The sequence below is a fragment of the Astatotilapia calliptera genome, chromosome 11 (assembly GCF_964374335.1).
Source record: "Astatotilapia calliptera chromosome 11, fAstCal68.1, whole genome shotgun sequence".
Classification (NCBI taxonomy): domain Eukaryota; kingdom Metazoa; phylum Chordata; class Actinopteri; order Cichliformes; family Cichlidae; genus Astatotilapia; species Astatotilapia calliptera.
This window is the reverse complement of record NC_137432.1, coordinates 13605693-13631813: the sequence shown is the minus strand read 5'-3', so window position 1 is coordinate 13631813 and position 26121 is coordinate 13605693. Positions and strand designations below refer to the sequence as shown.

The 26121-nt window shown below is 40.9% G+C and overlaps 1 protein-coding gene across 1 annotated transcript in view; it reads left to right on the top strand.

The window, feature by feature from the left end:
- Positions 1-288: 288 nt before the first annotated feature.
- Positions 289-26121, top strand: part of LOC113031623 (exostosin-1b) — a 44763-nt gene continuing 18930 nt past the window's right edge. The window contains exon 1 of the mRNA XM_026183870.2: positions 289-2150. Coding sequence (XP_026039655.2) covers positions 1198-2150 — 953 coding nt within the window. The 5' untranslated portion in view covers positions 289-1197. The remainder of the gene's footprint in view (positions 2151-26121) is intronic.

Genomic DNA, 26121 nt, shown 5'->3' with positions numbered 1-26121 from the left:
ATGTCTATATAACTGACAACCCATACACCATCACATGGTTAAATAGTCAAACCACAATTTTAAGCCCACTCCATTTTTTTCTTGGAAACTCTAAACAGAAATCTTTTCTTTCCTCGATTTTTCTTTTTTTTCTCCAAGATGTGAATGGGTGCAAGAGGAAAGCCCCGCCCGCCTCGGGTGTGACAGGAGCCAATGGTAACGCACCGTGCGCCGTGGAAGGACGTCACAGCACCATCAGCAGTCGTCCTAGTGGGACGGCCGTGCTGCTCTGCTTGGCTTGCAGTCTCTGCTGCACTCCTGTTATTGTGTATGTGTGTATGAGAGAAAGAGAGAGAAACACCACTTGAATACTTTACACTACTCGAGAAATTCGCGGAGGAACGAATCTGTGGATTTGACGACAAGAGAGAAGAATGAGCTGAATGGAGAGACGTGTTATTTTTAAAGGTAGAGGGTAGAGTCTCTGGTTGCCTGTACTTCCAACCAGCGTTGAAGCTCGCTGAGCTAACAGGCTAACCGGGAATGTTTTCAGAAACTAGCTAGTTAGTTAGCCGGCTAGCTAGCATTGTAGTCTGGAGCAATGCGCCGTGTAGATTTAACAGCCACACCGATACTCGTATCTTTGTGTGCAGTTTGTGAGGAACTGTGGCAGTGTCTCGAAGTGTAGGTTTGTGTAAACGTCCAGAGCTCAAGTGGCCGCTCGGCTTTAATTTCCAGTAGGGACAATAGTTGTAGCTGTCCAGGCAACAAGTCGGAAATACATCACAGCTTTAACGTTGAGTTTGTACTTTGTGCGGTGCTGTGTTTGTTTGTCGCTGACTTGAAATCGACACTCTGTGTGACAACGATGGCACATGGCTTAGTGAAGGTGGCATTACACAGAGGCAACTAGGGTGCGTCTTGAGATGCCCGAATTTGAGAGCACCGGGTCACTCTCCTCTATAGGAAAACCTGCTGTCAGCTAGTCGATACCACTATTGACGAGGAGACGAGGTGGATGAACTTTATAAATCGCCCACATGCGTTGGATCAGTTCTCGGACTTGTGAAAGGCATCTGAAGCAGGAGGGAGACGTGAACGCACAGCCCTTGCAGCCCGGGGGAAGATGGCGGAACGCTCCCGCTGGAGGTGGTGAAACCAAAACTTTGGGACTTCTTGGATTCAGCGCCGCATATCTCATCCCAAACTGTAGGACACATGCAGGCCAAAAAACGCTACTTAATCCTGTTCTCCACCGGCGCGTGTCTCATACTGTTGTTTTGTTTAGGGGGGATACAAGTCCCCCTGTCCAGACGGGGTCCCAGCCGGCCTCATGACCGCAGACTCTCCGGTTATGGCCCCGGGGCGCGATGGCGTCACATGTCGGGGTACCTGCAGCCTTTCAGCTCCTGGGAGCAGGACCGGAGCGATGATCTCACTGAACACATATCTCCCAGGCAGAAGAGGGACGCTAACTCGGGCCTTTACACGGGAAAACGCTGCAGAATGGAGTCCTGCTTTGACTTCTCACTGTGTGAGAGGAATGGCTTTAAAGTTTACGTATACCCCCAACAAAAAGGGGAAAAACTTTCAGAGAGTTATCAGAACATATTGTCCTCTATCGAAGGCTCCAGGTTCTACACATCTGACCCAGGGCAGGCATGCCTGTTTGTCCTGAGTTTGGACACTCTGGACCGGGACCAGCTCTCGCCCCAGTATGTACACAACCTGAAAGCAAAAATCCAGAGCCTCCCTCTGTGGAATGGAGGCAAAAACCACATCATCTTTAATTTATATTCTGGCACGTGGCCGGACTACACAGAGGACCTTGGCTTTGACATTGGCCTTGCCATGTTGGCCAAAGCCAGCATCAGCACAGAGAACTTTCGGCCTGACTTTGACGTTTCAATCCCTCTTTTCTCCAAAGACCACCCAAGGACAGGTGGGGAAAAGGGCTATCTGAAATACAACACAATCCCCCCTTATAGAAAGTACATGCTTGTTTTTAAGGGGAAAAGGTACCTAACTGGAATAGGTTCGGACACTAGGAATGCTTTATATCATATTCATAACTCAGAGGATGTAGTCCTCCTCACCACCTGTAAGCATGGGAAGGACTGGCAGAAGCACAAGGATGCACGCTGTAACAAAGACAATGCAGAATATGACAAGTAAGTACTTCACAACTATCTTCCGGTTAGCTGTACTGCAAGAGTCTAGGTCTGTCTTGCCACTAATTTTTGTCAGTATGGTGTTTTTAACTAGTTGAGTGAAGCTTGTATGTGTGACTGTAATAATGACAAAACAGGTGGTGTCATGTGTTAAAGGTTTTGTCAGCACACTTGTTTGCTCCTGACTGAAACTTTTTTTTTTCAGGTTTGTGTCCGGTCAGCTCATTGAGTTGTACATAAAATTGGCAAATACCAGTGATATTTCTTGTTGAATTTCCCAGTGTTGTATAAATTAAACTATTCCTATTGTTAAGTAAGGAGACCCGAGCCTGGGCTGTCAAAAAGATAAGGTGTCATTACATTAAGTGCATCTAATGTCCAAATGTTGGCACGGTTTGATATGTCACTTTTAAATATTCTTTATGCCATATCATTTTATTTACTAAGGTATGCATCACGAGGCACAGATAAGTAGCTTTAATGTCAAACACAAGAACTGCTGTATTCAGGTGATATTCCCATTGATCTAGGATTTGTTATTATTTTTCTTGATAACTGGTCCTCTGACTTTCCTGATAGTGTCTGACAGATGTCATGCTCTCTACATGACACACAAATAAAAGTTTTATAATGAAACAGGCACATAATACTCAGTGTAACTAGTCTCTACCTTGTACTCAGATCGGTTTGCCCGGTCCCACAACTAAGCCACACTGTATTCTGTACTCAAATGTGATGAGTAAACTGGCGTCTGTCTCCCAGCTTTGGCCAGTGGGATTCATTTCGTGTCCCCTCAGACCATGCTATGTTGTTATTGGTGACTGTATGGCGCTGGGTGTTTGACTGTGGCTCTTTGGAGTGGATTAGTAGGGACAAAGCGCTGGTGCCAGCAAGGGGAAGCCACTCTGGTCTCTGTTTGCTCAGTCATTTCCCAGACAAACCCAACTGCATCAGCCAGGAATGCCCTGGCCCCAACCCGTGTCCTGCGTGACCCCTGCCGTTGTTTGGGGTTCAACTCTTTGTTGGTGTGAGTTGCTTGTTTGGGGGATCCTCCTTTCTATAGTTTGTGAAGGAATCAGCTCTGAAACCTGGCTGCTCCAACAATATGACTGAGGGGTTTTCTTGGATCTCATTTGTTTACCATTAAACCTCACAGGATTCGCCTTTAATGTTTGACTTGGTTGGAAAATAACACCAAAGCTCTTCTACACACCCAGCCAATAAAAATAATAATCCTCATATCAGACCATAGACTTAAACTATCTGCTCTCTCTGCCACGATTTACCAGCTCAGTGCTTGATGCCAAGTGCTGCCAGGGTGTGCTTTTACACAGTGAGATGGGTGGCATCAGAGCTATAACCCAAAGGAAAAATTAATCCTCCTGTCATTAAGTACACTGGGGGTGAAACGGGCTTGGAGTATCTCTTGCCCTTGGCTTCTTAGCTGCATTGCATGGTTAAAGTGTGTTTGGTACCTCCTCAGTTAACAAGCTTTAGCTTGGTGCTAAGTCCAATGCACAATTCTGTAATATTTGACGAAAAACATGTACTAACACCAGGGTTAGTTTGCCCTGGCAGCTGCCTAACATTGAGTCTTTAAAAGTTCCTTACCTTTAAGCTGGTGTTTCTATATTTATTATCAAACAAATATAAACAAGTAAATATCTTTGCTTTATTTTAAAGTCATCTATCTGAATACTTCACAGTGACAGGGTATGCTACAGAAGCTAGGAGTATGGGTAAAACACCTAAGAAGTGTTTCAAGAGAAGTTTCCAACACTTCAGATTTAAAAAAAAAAAAAATATAAATCTTGTCACGTAAAATGGAAAGCGATCAATAGCAAGGAAAAACATGGGTCACCACTGAGGTCGTTTTTGCTTTTTGTTATGTAATTATTTTCACTGCAAAAAGGGAAAGACAAAAATTAAACCCTGCAGGTTTAAATAGTGAGGATCAGACACTGCAGTTTACTGAAGAAAAGAACATATGTGGGTGTTATTTTTCTTCCTTGGTGCATGCATGGACCACCAAGGTCGGCTACATCTCAAACAGGATGTAATCTGGTCTTTTTAGACAATTGCTTTTTGGTGATCAGATCAGCTGTCATAGATTAAAGGCATCACTGCTGGTTGTCATTTTATTTTTCCTTCACATTGATGTCTGTGAGGCAGCTTTTGTGACTCTTGTCACTAAGGCAGAGTAACCTCTATGCAGTGCCTTCACAGAGCAGAACTGGCAGATTGTGTAGTCTCACCAAACCTTGTGTTGTCATCGTTTATAGACCTGTTTACCTTAACTTTGCACTATATCATGCTGCAGCATGACTGCTGTGGCTTGCTGGCTGGCTGCTGAGTTTGTGAGCCGTGAATGAATCTACATAAATGCCCGGTATTACTAACAATTGAATTAAAATTGTTTCTAACTTATCTTAAAAAATAGATAAAGTAAATGAATATCCTTATCAAAAAATGGTGAAGGAGGTTGGCCAAAACTAGGTCAACAATGTACATGGAAAGACCAACAGCTTGCACCCTGCAGGACTCCACTTTTGTCTAGTTTATTGCAACATAAAAACTGTAACATTTCAGGCACACCTGCTCTCAGCTTAGCTGACACAATAAATTTCCAGAATTGGAGTCTTGCAGTTTGTGAGCTGCTATGTGTGTCTGTTTTTTTTCCATGTACATTTTTGACATAAAGAGAGTGACCAAGAAGACCTGTGATAAGAGAAATGCAGACAGCATTGTTTGCACCCCATTTGTTCCCACCTCTTGCTCTCAAGTTCAGAATACAGTTGGTCTCATTAACATCAGGTAAACTAGGGTAAGTTGATAAACGCTAAACTTAATTTCATTGTTTTCATATCACTAGATTGCCTGACAGAATATTACAGGTTAATGATGGCAGCTGAACTGTGTCATTAGCTCAATGAAATCTGATGACAAAAAAAGAACATTTGAGTAACTCCTGCATGGAAAAGTTTTTCATCATTTATGTTTCATTATTATTCAATTTTATAGAGAAAGCAGAGAAAACTGTGCATTTTGCAGCTTCATGTTCATTTTTAAAAGAGGTTTGTTTGGGTTCTTATTGAAAAAACAAACAAACATAATTTTTATATAATCATGTCAACAAGAAAAACTGCATTCTTGTGAAAAGCTAACCACACCTTTACAGCTTTCATTAGGATTTAAGAGTGTAAGTAGCAGCTAGGTGCTGCTAATGAAATGCACTTGACACTTGACTTGAGCACGTCTATTGGTCTCAGTTACCATGTTAAATGTTAAAGTTCATGACCGCATAATTAGAAGAATACTGAAAATGTCTGGAAGGGTTTCTAGAAGGAAAAAGCCTGTTCTCTCTAAAAAGATCATGACAAAACAGCTTAGGTTTGCAAAGTTGCATCTAAAAGAACCATTACACTTCTGGAATAATGTCCTTTGCACATATGAGACAGTGCCATGTTTGTCAAAAACCAAACAGAGCATATCAGCACAAACACCCCATACCAACTGTCAAGTAGAGTGGTGGAGGCGTGATGATTTGGGCTTGTTTTGCAATGGGACAATTGAGTTGAGAACCAAAATGTTCCAGGGTTCAGTTATGAGACTGAACCTTGGCCAAAATTGGGTTTATCAGAATGGCTGCAATCAAAGTGCAGTCTTCAACTTGATTGAAATGCTGTGGTTGGAACCTTAAGAGAGCTGTGCATAAACAATGCCAGGAAACCTCAATGAACTGAAACAGCACTGTAAAGATGAGTGGGCAAAAATTCCCCCTTTGTCAGACGGCAGGCTAGTGCTAAACGTTGCTCTACAAGCTACTAAATCACGAGGTGTACTTTGCTTTCATAGGCATCTATGCAGTTCTTTGAAAAACTTTCTTTTACACATATCTGTATAACATTGTTCCTTCCCCAGATTTTCTTCTCATCACCTTGTTATGTAATGAGATGACCAGTACCAGATCAAATCACTTCTGCTATTCCCTTACTGATTGACTACTTTGGTTTGAGGCTGAATAATCCACTTGGAAGTGTTTGACATATTTATAAGAACATGCAGACGCCATATTGTGGGTAGCTTTCAACAAGACGTTTTTCCTGTTTCTCTTACCGTACTGGTCTTAATTAATTGCTCTTTGACTTCTAGTATCTTTTACAGGGATGATTAAAAACTCCCTGAAAGCTAAGCTATTTTCAGATATTAATAATACCTAGAACTGCTGTGTACACCATTCTGGCATTCCTGGCTTTCCAAATGAGTTAGTCTTGATGGAGTCAAAGATGTAGATGGGACAGTAGTTAAGGAAGGTTTTTGCCAAGAAGATAAATATTTGTTTCTGGTCATGATTCAGCTCTCTAAATGAAAAAATGTCTCTGACTTGTACAGGGATGTAAACAACACACTAGCTGGAGTAAGCTGCTTGGAGGATGTTACAAATTGGGAAAATGTTAAACGGGTTGAGCTTTTAAATATATCTCACTGGATTAAGCAGCTGTTTGTCAGACAGGAGGCTTTAAACTCATCTTAAGACATTAACCAATTTGTTAACATGTTAAATAATTAAATAAATGCAGGTGCTCCACATGGCATCAGCTCATTATGTTCAAGTACAAATCAGACGCGAAGACTAATGCACGTTTGCCCCATCTTTAGTTAGCTGAGCTCTCTGTGAAGGTTGGTGTGTGATTGTGAATGAGTTGCACTATCCTGTTATGCAGCTCTATGGGTCAGACAGTGCAGTCTGTGGTCTAACTGGGTGGAAGTAATAGTTTCTGTGCCTGGCTGTGGCTCTTTGTGCAACAAATCCCTTTTATCCTCTCCCACTGACAACAAGGAAGTTGTGACAGACCAAATGCAGCCTCTCATCATAATTACCATGTAATGGTCATGTCATTTTTTTGTGTTGCAGTTCAGACTTTATGTTTCAGAAGTTTGATTGATGTGGATATTTTGATGTGCCATGTCTGCATATCACATGCACAATTTAAGTGCATCCTTTTCTGTCTTTTGCTTCTGTCATGATTATTGCTTGTGCAGTTCTCTTGATGAGGCAGACGTGCACATCAGCACTGGCTGTCAAGATGATTTGGCACTGCTTACAGTAAATGGAAAAAAATCACGTCAGGAGATTTGTTGGATTTTTTTTATTTGTCAAAGATCTTTTGCTGAAAACAATGGATTAGCTCCAAGTTACGCTTTTTCTCTTGGCTACCTGATTACGCTCAGCTCGTTTGAATAACAAACAAAGCGGAGTTGTTGACGTTTTTTGTTGTTTTTTTTTTTTTTAAATAAATCTTCTGTTATATAGCCCGTCCCTGTCTTCATAGTATACTTAGTAAGGGCTTACTAAGTATACTATGAAGACAGGGACACAATTTTGCTTGTGTATCTGTGATGTGTTTTTGGGGGTTTTTTTGCTGTTTATAGCCAGTGAGAGTCAACTTTTGCCCCCCTCTTCAACACATTGTCCCTTTCATATCTGCACTCAGCCACTGTTTACAAGCTTGTAATGCAGCCAAAGGAGAGAAGAGAAGATGCAGCAGGAGGCAGGTCAGATGCAATTTTAACCTCAAACTGAAAGCCTGCTCACAGCTTGTTTCCAATTAAGAGGCCCTGCCAAGCGCGGGAGTATGAGCAGGACTGTGTGAAAGATGCGGGGAGAGTCACAAAGGAGTGGGAAACAAGCTGAGAGGAAGTTCAGGGGGGAGAGAGAAATGGGAACACAAAGAGAACAAATAGTGACAGTCTGAGAGGCTAAAATACTGGTGGTGTAAAGTAAAAAAAGAAGAGTGAGAAAGGAAGAAAAAACTGCATGCCAGCTACCCAGCATTGAGAGGTGAGTGCAATAGCTGGCTGGATGCTGACGTTGTTCTACTAGGTGTATTTATAGACTTGCAGGGTTTTAATCCTCAGTACTGGCCAAAGCCCCTAGCAGAGGGCTGCGAGCCAACTTGATGCAGGCTTTACTGAGCTTGGGGAAAATGATCATTATTGTGGGAGGAAAGTTGATTTCTGAGTTCCTGTACGTTATCTATAAATTCCCCTTTTCACCATGTTGTCTACCATTTCAACTCATTAGGTCACGTGTTTTTCTTTTTTCTCCTCCGCAACTACACTGGCTCCTGTGTACTTGTTCAGAATTTGTTTTTTAGTCGTATTTGTGAAGAGTGCTTCTAACTAAGCACATCTAAAAGCTAGATTGCGCTGTGGTGTTAATAGGTCACAAAATGAACTTTAGTTAAACATTGCTAAAATGGAAGAGATTAATGAGTCATTCCTAAATTAAAAAGCTCACACAAATGTGCTCCTTTGCTTCGCAGCTAATATGAGGGACCCATAGCCTGTATGGCTACGGTGAGGTAGATATTGTATAAGCATAGAATGTGCCTGAGATCTCTGATCTCTGAGAAAGATGGTTACAAACAGCACTAGATAGATAGATAGATATATTAATAAAAGAATTGCACTGAACAAAGTCGTAGCTAAAGTAGAAGCTAAAGACCTCAGTGGAAAGCTCACTTTACACACACACACACAGACAAAAAACATAAAACTAGACACCTAACAGCAGCCAAGTGGTGCTTTGCTGCCCGTGTTCGGTTTGTGTGTCAGGACTCTTAATCTGCTTGTAGCTGGATTGAAAAATGGTAGTTTTATAATGTTGTTGGTGAATGAGGGTCAGAGTTGCTCAGAGAAACTTGTAGCCGATTGTATTGTTTTTGTGCTAAAATGCGTACATAACTGTGAAAAGCCGTTTGACAGCTTTGTGCTGAAAATGCAGGACATTGTGTTGTGTGGGGATGTCTGTTCATATGTAGAGAGTACAGCAGGCGGGACATTTGCACATGTGTCAGAAATTGTCCACGAAACATTTGGACCTGCTATAAAGGGCTGAATGATGCTCCAGGAAGCAAAGGAGGCTGGCGAGCCACAAAACCACACTGCACAGATTATGTTTATTTTTGATTGACACTGGTGTAGAAATAACACTCACATTGACCATTCCAAAATTGTGTGGTAGTGTTTGAAATAGTTTTTCTGATTGGGAGGTTTGTGTGAGAAATTTATGGTGTATTTTGTGGAGCAGGTCAGATTCCTACAGACACCAACATAGTGACTGTATTTGAACTATTGAGACAAATAGCCATATATAAGCTATGAGCTTTTCTCAAGAGAATAGTATAGTGTATTACAGCACTGAAGTGGTTGTTGGAATACATTTTGCAGTATTTATGTAACTCTTGTACATTGTGTTCCCAGTATAACTTGTTAAACTATGTTACCAGTTTCTCACTTAAAAGTTGTATAATTTCAGCTGTTGCTTAGTTGTTCCGCTTGGCTGTTCATTTCCAAATATACCATAATGCAGAATCCCACTGAGGAAAATGCTACCAGCAGCAGTTACTGACAGCATTGAGCTGAGATGAGCTCTTCTGAATGCTGTGATTGAAAACTACTCTCATATCTTTGTCTGCCGATCTTCATCTTTCACAGTGATGACAGACGGTAGAGCAGGAAATGTGTCAGTGTGACGCACTGAGCTTGTGCCTCCGTTCTCCTTTTATCTTTATCTCTACAGTTTTCCCACCACATTTTACCGCATCAGTTTGGCTCCTTTGAATGTAGAATTTTGGTGATATTTGGAAGCTGATTTTTTTTTTGTTTATTTATTTATTTTTTGTAAACTTCTTTTATCATGAGAAAAAAGGTTGGTTAGATTGTTGGTTTAAAATATGCCTTGTGTCAGCCACAAGGCATTTGTAGTAGGGCTGCACGATTTTGCATAAAATGCGAATCACGATTTTTTGGCTTAGAATTGAGATCACGATTCTCTCACGATTTTCTTTTCCAGTATAAATATTTATTGCACTTATTAACTGCACATCAACTTCGTAACAGTTGAGACTGAACATAAAAACAATAAATAAACATAAAAACAACAAATGTCTCACGTTTTGTTGTTGCCGCAAAATGTTGTACTGCTTGAAATTCCGTCTCCACCGTTGCTCGGCGCTGCGTGTATAGAGCAGGTAGTGCAACAATAGAAAAATAGTTGCGGGACGGCACTGTGTAGCGTTTGTCTAGGGTGTTGATCATTTTCCTAAATCCCTCGTTTTGCACAGTGTTGATGGGAGCCATATCTTTGGTCAGGTGCCTGCGGGAGTTCGACGGGTATAGGGAAGCGCTGTATAAGGTTCCCGTTATTGATGTTTGGGTGGTTGACCGGGACGGATTTTCTCCTGTCACTTTCTCGTCATCCCTGATGTGCTCTCCGTTGTTTTTTCCCTGCTAATTTTAGCATCACACGGCACAGCTTCTGTATCACGTGGTATAAGGCTCCGCCCTTGTCATTTGTTGAGCAGGAAGAGTGAGCGCTTGTTTTCATGCAGAGTACGTCCCGGATCAAAATGCGGTACAATCGTTGTCTTTTTTTTTTTGTTTTGTTTTAATCGTTGTCATTTGGAAATGAGATCGCACATAAGTATGAATCGAGATCGCGATTTTCTAACGATTAATCGTGCAGCCCTAATTTGTAGTGAGGATTCATTTGGCTTATAAACTCTCTATTATAAAAAAAATTCGAAGGCTTTTGTTGACTTTCGGGTTCCACCAGCCTTATGAGGCGATGGGCTCAACTAAATGGATAATAAAGGTTTCTTTAGGTGCTACAAATAAGAAGCTGCTTATTATATTTGTAAAGCTCATGGGAAGTGATGGCTATCTCCTGAACAGATGATGCATCCTATGGTTGTGTGTGTATTTTCAATATGACCTGACACAACTATGAAAACAAGATCACCGGTAGTTATGGTTTAATTATTGCAAGGATGGTCTCATTCTGTCTTGTAATATAAATCCAGTACACCTCTTTTCCTTTCACTGGTGAGCTTTTGCCTCATTTTAGTTTAGCTTGAGCCAGGATAACAGTTATGTTACTACTGTTAATGAGTAATTGTTTTACATAAATGGAATTTAATTATGACTAAGATAATCATAATTAGGATTTTTGTAATAACCATGCAGACCCTAGTGTCCGTGTACCAGACAGTTGTGACTCTCACAAAGTGCAGTGTTGAGTTTGAAATTGTTCTGATTAGCTGTCCCGGAGTTAATGAAAAGCTGCCATTGCTTGGCATGTAAAAAGGAACAACGCACAACTTCAGGACTAACCAGGCTATTAGTGGATCGCAGACGGCTGACAAAAATTTTTTGTGGCAGCTGCATCGAAGACAGCCACCTCCTGTTCAGTGTTGGCTTATACATATTATGTAATATGTATAGACTCAAGTGTAGTGTTGCTGTATGGTTGCACCTTAATGTTGGCAGCTTAGATCAGTGAATCGGTATCTCTGCTGATTCAACTTTTTTGGTGACAAATAACTCCAGTCAATCACTCATGCTGCAGTGTGCGGTACTTTTAAAGAAACACTACCAGGCTATAATGTGACCAACATTCTTACTCTACATAATAGTCATATAGAAATTACCAAACTGATTCTGTCTGGTGAGTAAAGACAGGTTCAGGGGTTAACCTATTGAGTTTACTCTCGGCATCACCAGTTAGTCAAGCCGATGCCCTGTGCAGAAAGTCCTTTGACTTTCTACTGCTCTATTCTATCTATAACGTGACAGATATTTATTATATAGACAATGCTAAATCTGTGTTTATGTACTGTTAACATCTCATCACCAGTCATTCACTACTGCCACTAGTTACTGTTGCGAAATCGATCAATGTAGAGCAGTGAGACAAACCACGGAGGCCTCAGAAAAGTGCAATCAAACGGTGAGTTTATTAGCAGCCAGGAGAAAACATCAGCCTATGTCTTCTGACAAAAATACATATGGAGAACACTTATAAAGCTGTGGGGTATACGCCCCCCCCATGGCGTCAATTACGGATTAAAATAGGGTCCAGACATTAGTCACAGTTAATGGTACATCTTGTACACCTTTAATGGCTATAAACAGACATAGAACTTCTCTTTTCTATAACACCTTCCATACAAGGTAATAAACTTCAAGCCCTCAGGGTCTCTGGGGCTAATTATTGACTCTGGTCATCTGTTGCCAAGTAGAGTAAAATATAGTGAGACACCAAATCAGTTAAGGCCTCAGGCCTGACACATTCCTAGATTATATGTGTTATATGTATTGTAAGCATGCATGCAATCATCCTTCTATGTTCTAGTTTCCCTCAGCATGTATCACCTGGACAGTCACACCAGTGAAGCTTAAGACCCTCAATGAACCGAACATCAACTCGAAATAAGCACAAATATGCAATGTGTATGAAATACTTCTGACTGTACCTGTTTAAAAAAAAAAAAAAAGTTAACATAATGGAAGGATCCTTAACTAAACATCCTCAATAAGCAACTTTAATGCTATATCAATACTGTGAGAAATATTATTAAATGGAATAATGCTATAAAGAATGTTATTAATGCAATTATAATGATGCAGATTATATGGCAGCAATAAAAGAATTTCTGTATCTCCACATTAGTTAGTTCAAGTTTAAGTTATCATTGAACGACTGAGTGAAACCTAAATTAAAAACAGTGAAAATATGGCAAATTATGTGATGACTGGTGGCCTAGTCTTGTATACTTGAACATTTGTTGATATGTTTGCACTAGTTTCCCCTTCTCCCTCCCTTTCTCTTTTGCACTCTTTGTCCAATTCAAATTCAAATATGCTCTATTTGCTTGAATAGGTTTTAGCCACACTCTCACCCTCTTTTGAGGCCAGTTGTTCAGGACAGAGGGCAGTGCTATTTATTTTCCATGCTTCTCCTCTAGCTTGGCTCCAGTCCTGACAGGTTGATATATGTCTTATCCTTGGCAGCCATGTGCAGGTGATGTATTCCCCTTGTAATGCTGGGAATAAGGAAAGGAATTTACACAACCTATAGTATGGACAAAAATTAGGGGTGCTGCCAAACCAGCTTGGATCTGAGAGGGTTGGGAAGAAAATGCAGTCATTCCTGTATGGTGATGGAGACGAAAAGCATGAGATTTGTGAAGGGTCAGTTTGCTAAAGCTGCTGCTAAACTAGGGTGCGGAAAGGTGATATGTGGTCTACCTCAAACCCAGTCTGTGCTCTGCTTTGTGCAAGGTAAAATGCTCTTAACATAGAATAGGACAGAAGATTTGGTATAAATATTTGATAGCATGCTTTAGCAAAGTCATGTGAACTGCTGCTGGTAGAGCATTTAAGGACAAAGATGTAACTTAATGGAACTGAGTCATCGTTCAGGCAGCCAGTGTTTGCGTGACCCATGAGATACATTAGAGTCCTTTCGCTTAGATAACCTGCTTGGCCGGCACGATGAGAGCTTTCCAAATTATCCCTTATGTACAGTGAAATATGTTGAGAGAGCTACATGAAGAATTAAGCTCCACTCTCCACCAGTGCCAGTTAAATCCTATGGGATTTTAATCCTTCTGTCAGTATGAAGAGGAGACCTGCAAAGCCCACAGATATGAAGTCCCTCATTGTCTGTGACATTTGGCTTGGCGTCACTATATATATATATATATATATATATATATATATATATATATATATATATATATATATATATATATATATATATATATATATATATATCAGGAACTCAATGGGGATGTGGCGGACAACACTAGAGGCCAACTCCAAGCCCATAGCACAAGTCACCATCAAGTGCGGGATCTACCAAGGAGATGCTCTGTCCCCACTGCTGTTCTGCATAGGCCTGAACCCCCTCAGTGAGATCATTAACAAGACTGGCTACGGATACCGACTACGGAACGGAGCAGTTGTCAGCCACCTCCTGTACATGGATGACATCAAGCTGTATGCCAAGAGTGAACGAGACATCGATTCACTGATCCACACTACCAGGCTATACAGCAATGACATTGGAATGTCGTTCGGACTGGAGAAGTGTAGTCGGATGGTAACAAAGAGAGGGAAGGTAGTCAGAACTGAGGGGATTGAACTACCAGAAGGCAACATTGCAGACATAGAGGACAGTTACAAGTACCTGGGGATCCCGCAGGCAAATGGGAACCATGAAGAGGCCGCTAGAAAGGCTGCAACCACCAAGTACCTGCAGAGGGTCAGGCAAGTCCTGAGGAGTCAGCTGAATGGTAAGAACAAGATCCGGGCCATCAACACGTACGCCCTGCCCGTGATCAGGTACCCTGCTGGGGTAATAGGCTGGCCAAAGGAGGAGATAGAAGCCACTGACATAAAGACAAGAAAGCTCCTTACCATGCATGGAGGGTTTCACCCCAAGTCCAGCACCCTGAGGCTGTACGCTAAGCGGAAGGAAGGGGGCCGGGGACTGGTGAGTGTCAGCACCACAGTCCAGGATGAGACAAGGAACATCCAAGAATACATTGGGAAGATGGCCCCAACTGACCGAGTGCTCAGTGAATACCTCAGGCAGCAGAAACCCAAGAAAGAGGAGGGAGACGAGGAACCATCATGGAAGGACAGGCCCCTGCACGGTATGTACCACCGGCAGATAGAGGAGGTGGCTGATATCCAGAAATCCTACCAGTGGCTGGACAAAGCTGGACTGAAAGACAGCACAGAGGCACTAATCATGGCAGCACAAGAACAAGCTCTGAGTACAAGATCCATAGAGGCTGGGGTCTATCACACCAGGCAAGACCCCAGGTGCAGGCTGTGTAAAGATGCCCCAGAGACAATCCAGCACATAACAGCAGGGTGCAAGATGCTAGCAGGCAAGGCATACATGGAACGCCATAACCAAGTGGCCGGCATAGTGTACAGGAACATCTGTGCCGAGTATAACCTAGAAGTCCCGAGGTCAAAATGGGAGATGCCCCCAAGGGTGGTGAAGAATGACCGAGCTAAGATCCTGTGGGACTTCCAGATACAGACGGACAAAATGGTGGTGGCTAACCAACCGGACATAGTGGTGGTAGACAAACAGAAGAAGACGGCCGTAGTGATCGATGTAGCGGTTCCGAATGACAGCAATATCAGGAAGAAGGAACACGAGAAGCTGGAGAAATACCAAGGGCTCAGAGAAGAGCTCGAGAGGATGTGGAGGGTGAAGGTAACGGTGGTCCCCGTGGTAATCGGAGCACTAGGTGCGGTGACTCCCAAGCTAGGCGAGTGGCTCCAGCAGATCCCGGGAATAACATCGGAGATCTCTGTCCAGAAGAGCGCAGTCCTGGGAACAGCTAAGATACTGCGCAGGACCCTCAAGCTCCCAGGCCTCTGGTAGAGGACCCGAGCTTGAAGGATAAACCGCCCGCAGGGGCGCGCTGGGTGTTTTTTTATATATATATATATATATATATATATATATATATATATATTTTTTTTTTTTTTTTTTGTTTTTTTTTTTTTCTCAGTTTGTGTTATTTCTGTGTTTTTTTTTTTTTTTTTTTAAAGTGTGTTTTGGGGGAAGTGGCAGGCGTAGTATGATGATTGGCATTGTCCTTGTATTTTCTCAAAAGTACTTTGGCTGTGGATCATTGTCACCATGTGAGGCCATGTTGTGCTATTTAAATGTAACCAAAAATTGGCAGCATTGAAAAATCAACAGCCACCATGTTGTGGCGCTTTGCTAGGAGTGACTTGGATCATCAGATACAAGTGGCACACAAACACGCAGAGATATGCTATCTCTCGCTGTCCTCTCTGGACTCCATTTTGTCAGATAAGGGCTGTAGCTTGGCACGGTGAGAGAAAGGGGAACTTGTAGCACACCTGATGATAACCCAGAGTAAGTGATACTCTTCAGTGGAATGATGGCCCTATTCTACTCGTCCTTTGTTGAAATTCTTAACAGATTAAGTGCCTTTTAGACTTAAAAATCACGTAAATCGTATCAACCTTTAGCAAGATTAAAAGCATAGTTTGCTGATAGCGACTCAAGGGTACAGTTTTAAAAAAACAAAAAAAAAAACAAAACAAAACACTTTGTGTATTACAACAAAAGAGGATATTTTGCTATGATTGAGACCAAAATGATGACTCTGATTTTGGTTCTGTATGCTGAGCTGCACACATTTTCTTTCTCTCTTGCTTGTGAAATCTGTGACTTTCCCCTGCGAGGTCATAACCAGGGAGCGAGACAGGAAGCGTTGTCTTTGATCTTTCCCGCTGTTTAAACTAATTACCTGCTTGCACCAGCAAACACTGCTGGCCATGGAATTCATTAACAGATGATGAAGCTTTGTTCTGGGCAAGTGTGTCTGCAAGTATGTACAGGAAATCAGCTGCATCAGACTTTGTGTGCATTGTGCATTTTCCTCCCAAAAAACAGGCTAAATTGTCATTGTGTGTAATGTTGCTAAAACAGTAATGAGGATTTAGGTATTTCTAGCCTTGTCTTATTAAATAAAAGGTGCTGAGTATAACATGTTGTGACAGTAGTTTAAGTGACTCATGGTAATTACAAACCTTGTTAGCTCACCTTGTGCTCATTTTTGACCACCGTTTGAACCTTAAATGTGTGTCACGTCGTAATTTTGGTTTATTTTCTTGTTTCCTTTAAAGGTACATAAATAATTGTTTTTAGGATATTTGATAGAAAACATGCCAGCTAATGTTAAGCTCTTAACTTTGCACTATAGATTTGTGAATAACGCTCATAATCCTTCAGTTTTACCTCAGTGTATGAAAACACTTGAGCTTGTATACTGGTTGTAGGTTGTTTTTTTTTTTGTTTGTTTTTTTTATTGAAAGTTTTGTAATTATGACAGTCATCCACATGAAAAAACACAAAAACAGCAAAAAACAACCAAACAAACAAACATAATACGCACTGACAATAACATAATGGCACAGTGAAACCCTCAGATCTGCCCGGTCTGGGGGAGCTCCCCTCCACCTCTTTACAGGTCCCATGTCGTCAGGTTTTTGCTACTGTCCACGCAGCACTTTACAGTCCATCCCTGATGATATTCGGAAGGGTATTTCCAGTCTCTTTTATCAGCTGCCTTCTAAAAAACAGTGACCACGTCCTTAGCAGGCCTTCCTTCTTCCAGTAGTGGCGTGAAAATACTTAGTGAAGCTCTGGTTATATAACCCGCCACCCATCATCCCACATTACCACCTTCAACAAATCTCTCCCACTTCCTCCAGTTTTTATGAAATTGGTCCATTTTGAGGTTCAAAAAAAAAAGTACGTTTTTCCATTCTATATATTTCCTCCATTATTCCTATCCAATCTTTCTTTGTTGGGGGGCTCTTTCTCCAGCCACCTCCTGGTAAGCGCTTTTTTGCCCACTCCCAACAGGATGTTTATCAAATATTTGTCCTTTAAGGAGGCTGCTGATGGGATATTGCCCAAACACACAGTACAGAAATCCAAATTTAATTTGAGACTAGTCACCAAGTAAATTGATTTGACCACTTCACTCCAGTATGGTTGGATTATTGGGCATTTCCAAAATATATGAAAATGATCTGCCATGTTTTCCCCACAGTTTCTCCAGCAGAATAACTATCTGTCAGTTGGTTGTAGGTCTAATAAAAAAAATAGTACTAACCAAATTAGTAATGAGGATTTGAGTAGTGACCTAATCCTAGGAGTAGGGGAGAGAGCGTCATCCCAGCATGGTAGAAAGTACGGAGTGCTGTCAAACCAGCTTGGTTCTAAAAGGTTTGGTGCATGGAGGAAAAGAAGCAGAAATGGAAATGAAATGCAGCTATCCCCCCCCCCTAATGTTTGCTAAAGCTGCTGCTGTACTGGGGTTCAGATATGTGCTCTCTCTCTCTCGTCCACCTCAAAGCCCATCTGTGCTTTGCTTTCTGCAAACTCCACTGCTGCCTGCTGTTGTAAATTATTTGATTCTGATCTGAAGTTTTGAGCAATTCCCAATGGATTCCTGTCGTTCATTTTTCAGAGAGCAGCTGGATGTTAGTACTGTCAAATGTATGTTTATTTCTTTACTTTCCTGCTAAGTCAAAGTCTCTGCAGGTCATACTCCTAATGACACAATGAACTTTCTGCTTTTACTATTATTGCATCAGTAAAATTTGTGAATCCAACCGTTTAAAATAGTCCTGATTTTTTTGTTGTTGTTATAAAAAAAACATTAAACAAAAAAACAAAACAAAAGAGGACTTTAAATGACTCAGTTCCTGTTTTAAATGTAAGTTTGTTAAAAAAAAAACCCTCACAAAATTTGCATGTTTGTACATTTAATGAGTCTGTGGTACAGTGTCACCTCACAGAAAAAGAAACCCTTAGAAAAAGAAACCGTTCGATTTGGCAGCAGACTCGCAACCAGCTCTTCTTCATGTTTCAGTTTGAAGAGCGTTGCCAGTGTGCTAGCCAAGTGCCAGAAATTTCAGCTAGTTGCTGCAATTTTATGTGTCCCCTGGGATAAACTGCAGTATTTTTCACTTTACCCATCATCATTAGTACTACCGCCACCCTGTAATCTCTCTTTCTGTCACTGAGGCAATGGGGCTTCTCTTTGCACTGTGGTCTCGTAATTGTGAGGTAATCATCTTTTCCCTCTTGAGAGCTAAAAGACTGTGTTTACACTTGGTGGGATTTTTTTGGCGGCTCGACTTGGTGAGATGCTAATTTACACTCTCAGCAGCAGAATGAAGCTGCTCTTCTGATTACTTGACACTGGCTTCACACACTCAGCCATTCTTTACCTAGCGAGCGTTTGAGGCTGGATGCCATCAGCAGATTGGATAAAAAAAACTCCTTTTTCTTTTTTTCTTTGATTGTGTCACCAAAATTAAAAAAATTTGTTTTCTCACTTAGGTTTAGTAGTGCCTGTCCCCTTCTGTTTTATTTGTAGTTAAATTTTGAGATATCTGTTTCTGAGGTATTCAGGTGGGTTGAACACTTTTCAATAGCGCTATTTCTACTTTTAAAGAAATGCTTCCTGTGGATACTGTTGATTGCACTCCTGGGGTTCCAATCCCCCAAAACTATGCATTTTCATATAATACTCACAAATAATCACAGCACACTCACACATTAGCATAATGAAAAGCTGCAAGAAATGTCTGTTTCTGTGTCTTAAAGCATACACTTTTGCCCTAAAATAAATAAGTCATGCCCATACACATTCATACATGCACACACCTACATACATGGCCCTGTGTTTCAGCTCTTGCCTTACCCCTCAGATATTGTCCAAAATCACACCCACACACAAACAAATAAAGAATGTTTCAAAAACAAACTCCTCAGTCTCAGCATCCAGGCTTTATCTAAATCCCTCTCTCAGCGTGATGAATGTTGGCTCAGATCAGACACAGCCCACAAGTCCATTTGACGGTGCATTGATCTCATAGTTGGTTCATATCATTCCATAGTCTGAATTAAGATTGGCATTACCAATCCCTCTTCTCCCTGTCATGGCTATTATCTTGGCAGCTGTACTAGTAAAGGGACCGGCTGCCTATGAATTTAAGACCATTTCCATCCTTAACAAAATGTAGATAAAATGTAGTCAATGTACTGATAGATTTAAACACATTAAATCAAATATAATCACTTAATTTCAACCTACTTTTAGTCACTTATTATGCTCTCTTCCATTGTTCTTCATATCCATCTTTGCATATGTTATTCTACTCTTTCCTCACATAATCCCATCTTTCATCACTCTTCCTCTCTCCCCTCCTTCCCCTCTCAGTTCCTATCCATTCATCACCCTGTGTGTGTTTTCCTGTTTCCTTCGTCCCCTCCCTCCACCTCTGTGTCATTCAATCCCCCTCTCCATCATTATCTGCCCTCTTGCACTTCCATCTCTTCTTGCAGCCATCCTCTCTACTTGGCCCAGGAACAGAGACATTCCTGACCTGGACTTATCTCTCTTGCAGAACAGCTCCTGTTCCTGCACCACCAGATAGGCTTTGTGTCCTACACATGCCTGTTGCTGGCTGTTTGACACCCTTCCTTGAAGCATGGAGGCTGCTTAGATTAATCTGTTCAACTTCCACATTTGTTCTTAATGGGACACACTTAAAGCTCTGTGGATGTCTTGCTTTGGCTTTTACCAAAGCCATGTTATTAGTTGATCAGTAAGCTTCTCAGCTTAAAGTGCAAGTGCTTATTAAGATCAAGAAATACTCTTTATCTCTTAGTGCAGGCCAGGGTTTTAATAGTTTTGCAATTTTCATTAGTTTTTATTTTTATTTAGTTTTGACTTCTGATTTTCAATTTTATATCAGTTTTAATTAGTATTTACCAATTGTTTGCTAGTTTAGTTTTTATTTTTTGAAAATCCTTAGTTTCAGTTTAGTTTTGATTAGTTTCAGTTATAGTTTTAGTTGTGTTTGCAATAATTAAGTCTAACAAAATCCCAGTTCCATCATATTAGTCATGCTCTTCTGCTTATCCTTGGGTATGTTGCTATTCCAGCTACCATACGCTAACCCTGGACAGGTCGCCTGTCTGTTGCAGGGCTAACACGCAGAGACAGACAACTCACATTCCCACCTATGGGTTCTTTAAATAAATAAATAAAGGCAGATGAACAACCACTGATACCAGGCAACTATAAAATGTATATCTTGGCCCCAATGAGACTATTAACTCTCGCAGCACCAGGTGTTCGTAATTTTGGTTCAAGTGAATTGATAAACTTTTTGAAGGCAGTTGACTCACACAGTTGTATCCCCGTCCTGTTGTCTCGGGATGCATCACGCTGCCTTGCCTGGGGTTAGCTTCTGTTTTCTGGGGATGAGGGTTGAGTGTGCTCCCTTACCTTCTCAAGGTAAGCTAGGTTAGCCTCCTTGTGTGAGCTTTTCAAGTGCACTTTAAGGTTTGTGGGATTTTTTTTTCCCTTTAGAAATGTCCCTTGTTAGATTTTGTATTGTTGATTGTCATTTATGCTTAGAAATATTTAACCATATATGCTTAGAGGTGTATAATCATTTGTAGATTGAAAGAATGTCTCATCCTAGGAGGTCTGTAACAACTCTGTGTAGCATGAAGAGGGGAGTGCGTTCACTCCTCTACAGAGTGTTCTGGTATAGATTACACACCTCCTAGGAGAGGTCGTATCTTCTCTTGTTGATATATGGTATAGCAAACACACGTATATCTCTTTAAGTATAAGAGCCTTTTGTTCAGATGGACCCGCTAGACTCTTCACAGGGTCACATCTTGACCTCTCTCTCACACACACACACACACACACACACACACACACACACACACACACACACACACACACACACACACACACACACAGTATTCTTTTTTCACATGTATACCTATGTAAGATGTTATATGCTAATGACCCTATGCATATTCATGTAACCACAATAAAAGGAGTGCTATGGGGAACCTGGCTGAGAGTCTGACGGAGGTCAAGTGGTGGAACGACACTTGGCTCCAGGCAGGTCTCCCTCATGCATGAGTAACATGAAGAACTTTGCCTACTTCGGGTCTTGCTTGCTGTGTAATTATATTGTCCTCAACGTTCCAGCGAATAGGTTCAAGCTACAAACCTATCATCCCTCATAATTTGTCTCTTTCCACTACAAGACACTTGCTTTATCCAAAACACAGTCATATTCAAAGTAATCCCAAATTGGACTCTGGCGCTTTCTCCCGACTTTTCCTGACATGGACGGAGCAGCAACACAGACGACTCGACTAACGTACTGGCCACCTGCTGGCATAATTAGACAGCAAGAAAAAAATCTGTAAACTAAACTTCATTTTCACCCTTGACTATTGTATGACACGCACACATCAATGAAAACTAGACACATTTTTGCTATAAATTCAGTTAATTTTAGTTAGTTTTGTTAACACTCATTACAGTTTTAGTTAGTTTTCCTTTTTTTTGTTTTTATTTTTATTTCTGTTAACGAAAATGTTTTTTTACTTCTAGTTTTCGTTATTTCGTTAGTTTTCGTTAACGATAACAACCCTGGTGCAGGCTATAAAAAAAGTCCTTAAAGATTATACTGTAATACTCAGGTCTAATTTAATGTTTGGAAATGCACACCAGAGCCAGCATAAATGTATATTACTCTCAGTGATCCTTATTGCTAGAGACGTTAGACCCTCCATGGTCATTGTAGTCAAGTAATTTGACCCTAACGACTGATCCAACATCTTTATGTTGCCTGACTTTACAAGCCAGTCCTGACATTCCAGCACTAATGGCTGTTCCATTAACAACAGTCATTTCATTATCTCCAAGAGTCCCTTGTTCTGGTTATGGTATCCAGAGAGCACTTCAAAGCATCGTACTCATCAGCCTCGTCAAGCTGATGGATGGCTGATTAGAGATGTGGGAGACGCTTTTGCCAAAATAAATCAGCAGCTCTTTTAAGATCCAAGCATTTTTATTTGGATGGATGTTTTGAAAAAATCAGTTTGATTTGGTCAGTGTGCATGGATGTTGAGTGTAATTGTACAAACCTACGGGTGTGCGTAGCAGCATTTGAGCAGATCAAAGGTTTTTGTGTTTAGGTTTTCCTGTTTAGTGAGGGCTTAAGATGGATAGAGACTGAGAAGGGGCACAAGAAAAAGAAGACTGATAGAAGACTCAAAGCATAGTAATTGGGTAAATTAACCTGAGGTCATGTAATGTGGTGGAGCTTTAGACCCCCCTCTGTGTGTCTGTAAATTTTTTATAAAGCTGTCTTGAACTCATTAACCAGAGCAAGATGAGTGAATCCAAGGCGCCTTGAGGAAATGAGTAAAGGCTTTGTTTTTGAAAAAGCCATATTGGTTCTAACATTCTCTCTGCTCCATTGACTCGGGCTTGAGCACACAGTCCTTGTTAAACTCCATTAAGCACCAATGGTAATTCTTGTACCGCTGGAAAACTGTCCTCTTGTCTAATAAAGTGTAACAACCATAAATTTTTCAATGGAAAAAATACATTCAGCAATCCAGCTACCTACAATATGTTTATGCAATCCTGTTTTCTTATTAAAAATAAATGATCATTTCCCATAACGTAAATTACTGTGCTGATGTGGGAAACAGTTGTGTTAGACTTTCGGTGAAAGAAAGTCTAGCACAGCCAAGTCTAGGTGACATTGTAAATGTGTAGTTTATTTCAATTAGATTTTTTTTCCTTTACCCCTGAAGCTCTATTGCCGTCCGATTCTTCTTTTTTCCGTGGGCCCAGTATTAGGTCCCCATCCTTGCTCGAGGCACCAATGCTTCAAAAAAAGTTTCTCATTTATCATGGCTGCAGCTAAAAACGGTCAAGATTAACTACCCTATTAAATGCAAGATAGTGCAGGGAATCTCATTCATAACAGTCTTAGACATTAATCAGTCATGTTTCATCCTCAGGCCAATGGAGTATTTTAAGCTTTAAGTTGTTCTCTTTAGTTATTCTGGCCAATAACTTGTGTGTCCCCTAGTGTTGAAGTTCTTGGTTGTGTTGCATTACTGGAATGGATTTCACAGTTTAACTAATATTCAGATATATAAACACAGAATAAATTTGTGTAGGCTCAGTCTTGCTTTGGTTGGTGTGCAAGTTTTTTCCAAGCTCTAATAAAATCTTGAAGACATGCTACCACAGATTCCAGTATATAGACTGCAAAATACCCTCATGCAAGTTTGATGCTATTAGTCCCATATTCAAAGCATCTGTTTGAATGCTTTGTAGAGATAAACGGTCAGTTAATGATTTTTCCCATACACGAAAAATCACTATATGTAAATTCATATTACATTAGATGCAAGTCTTTCAATAAGAGTGAGTGGGTTTTTTTTTTGGGGGGGGGGGGGTTTCTCAATTTCTCCAAAAGTGTTCCCCTCTTAGGCCCATCACTGTGTGGTGTACACGTCTACTTCCTCGTGTGCAGTCTTGTCAAGAAACAAAACAGCGGAGTCTAAGATGGTCCATTTGTTCAACTATTGAAGTTGCTCCGATGTGTGTTGATCTTAAAATTAGGCTTTATGTGTTTGTCTGTGACAGTCTTGCCATGGGTGGCTCTGGCTGTGCGGGGCTTGGATCTAGTGTTCAGTTGTCAGCTGCAGTTTATCCTTCTTTTCCTTTATCTTCTGATGACACTCACTTTCACTCATTGCCTTTCAGGCTCAAATTCCTCGGGCTCAGAGAAATGGTCCTGGCAACAGCCAAATGTCTATCAACCTAGTCCAACTGTGACAGAAAAGAGAAGGCGTAAAATTAGATATGAAGTTAGTATTGGTACTGTGGGGTGGGAGAGCAGCACAGTCGTATAGCTCCCTTCTCGTTTCAGTTCATGCAATTTCTCCTTTGTTGTGGAGACAATTGTTAAATCAGTTTCTACTTTAACCGATGTCTACTTTAACGTTCTTTCTCCCACTGGCTCCTGGGCCATTAAATGGGAGTTTTTGTTTAAAAAAAGAAAGAAAAAAGAAGCAAATGTAATTTCTTAGTATAGTGCTAGTTTAATCCAGAGAAATGTATCTAAATATCTAGAGGTTTAAGATAAATCTATAGAAGTAGTAGTACTCACCCCTGTCACTGCTGGAAGTAGTGCGATGATCAGCTGCTCCTAAGACTGTGTCAAAATAAATAGTTTGTATGCAGACGGGTTTCATTTTAGCATCTGGTTAAATCAGTTATGCTTTATGCTTTCCCTACATAAAACAAACAGACGCTAGATCGTTCTTTTTCAAATTTAAAGATCTCAACAGGCATGAAGCTTTTTTGGCATTTTAATAATTGCATATATATAGCGCTTTTCAGGGCCCTCAAAGCGCTTTACAATTCCACTATTCATTCCCTCTCACTTTCACACACTGGTGGAGGCGAGCTACAGTTGTACCCACAGCTGCCCTGGGGCAGACTGACAGAAGCGAGGCTGCCATATCGCACCGTCGCCCCTCTGGCCATCACCAGTAAGAGGTAGGTAAAGTGTCTTGCCCAAGGAAACAACGACCGAGACTGTCCGAGCCGGGGCTCGAACCGGCAACCTTCCAGTTACAGGACGAACTGCCAACTCTTTGAGCCATGATCGCCCATAATGTGATAATGCTAACTGTAACTGACTGAAAATACATTTTAGTCAGTTTGCTACAGGTGAATGAATTTGTGGAAACACCATCACTGATCCTAAAAGAGCAATAAGCTGGTTAACCAACATGACCAGCAATATAATTTATTTTTTTAAAACTAGCCCCAGGCCATCAGATCATTGATGATGTTGAACCTTGTTACTGATTTTCTCTTTTTAAGAACTTGAGCCAGAGTTTACAGATACTACAACAAAGTCACGCAGATAAAAACTGGTGCTCTGCCAAAATCTTCAGAATTTCTGTTCTCATCTGACAGCAGTTGGTTTGATCAAAGAGCATATTGTACACAGATCTAGTGTTATATATAACTGCCCTACTGTTACTATACTTTAGAATTTTTTCTCTGCTTTATATAACAAATTACTGCATGTACAGTGGCATTTGTCATTGGCATGCCTTGATCTTGGCATTGCCAGTAGATAAAAACCCACTTCTGTTGGTTTGTAAGCTTAAAAAACAAACAAACCAAAAACCCAAATGACCAAATGAAGTTCGATATGTATTCATTCCTTTCCAAATTTATTTTGAATTTGGCATAATTAAACCAACTGATGGTTCAGTATATCCAAAATCTAGGTTACAGAAATTGTGTTGTTGCCCAGCTATGAAAAGGTCCTTGGTTATTTTATGAGTAAATTCATCCTGCTTCACCTAACCTATCTGTATCAATCTAACAATACCTCTTCTGAAAATTCATGAAATCAAATATTTGTTGTTGTGTAAATGTATACTGTGTAGAGGATTAAGAGAACCAACAATTACATAAATTAAAGGAAACTGCTCTGTAGTTCCTGGTAGTCATGCTGGTGGAACCAATATCAGCACATTGAAATGCCACGTCAATGGCTCTTTTGATTGCAGCCCTCTCTGTGAGTTATGTGGATAATGTGTGTGGTCTCTTGCATGGATTATGGGAGACAAACACTTTGGCTCTTCTTCCAAGTCTCCTCCGGCACTTGACAAAGT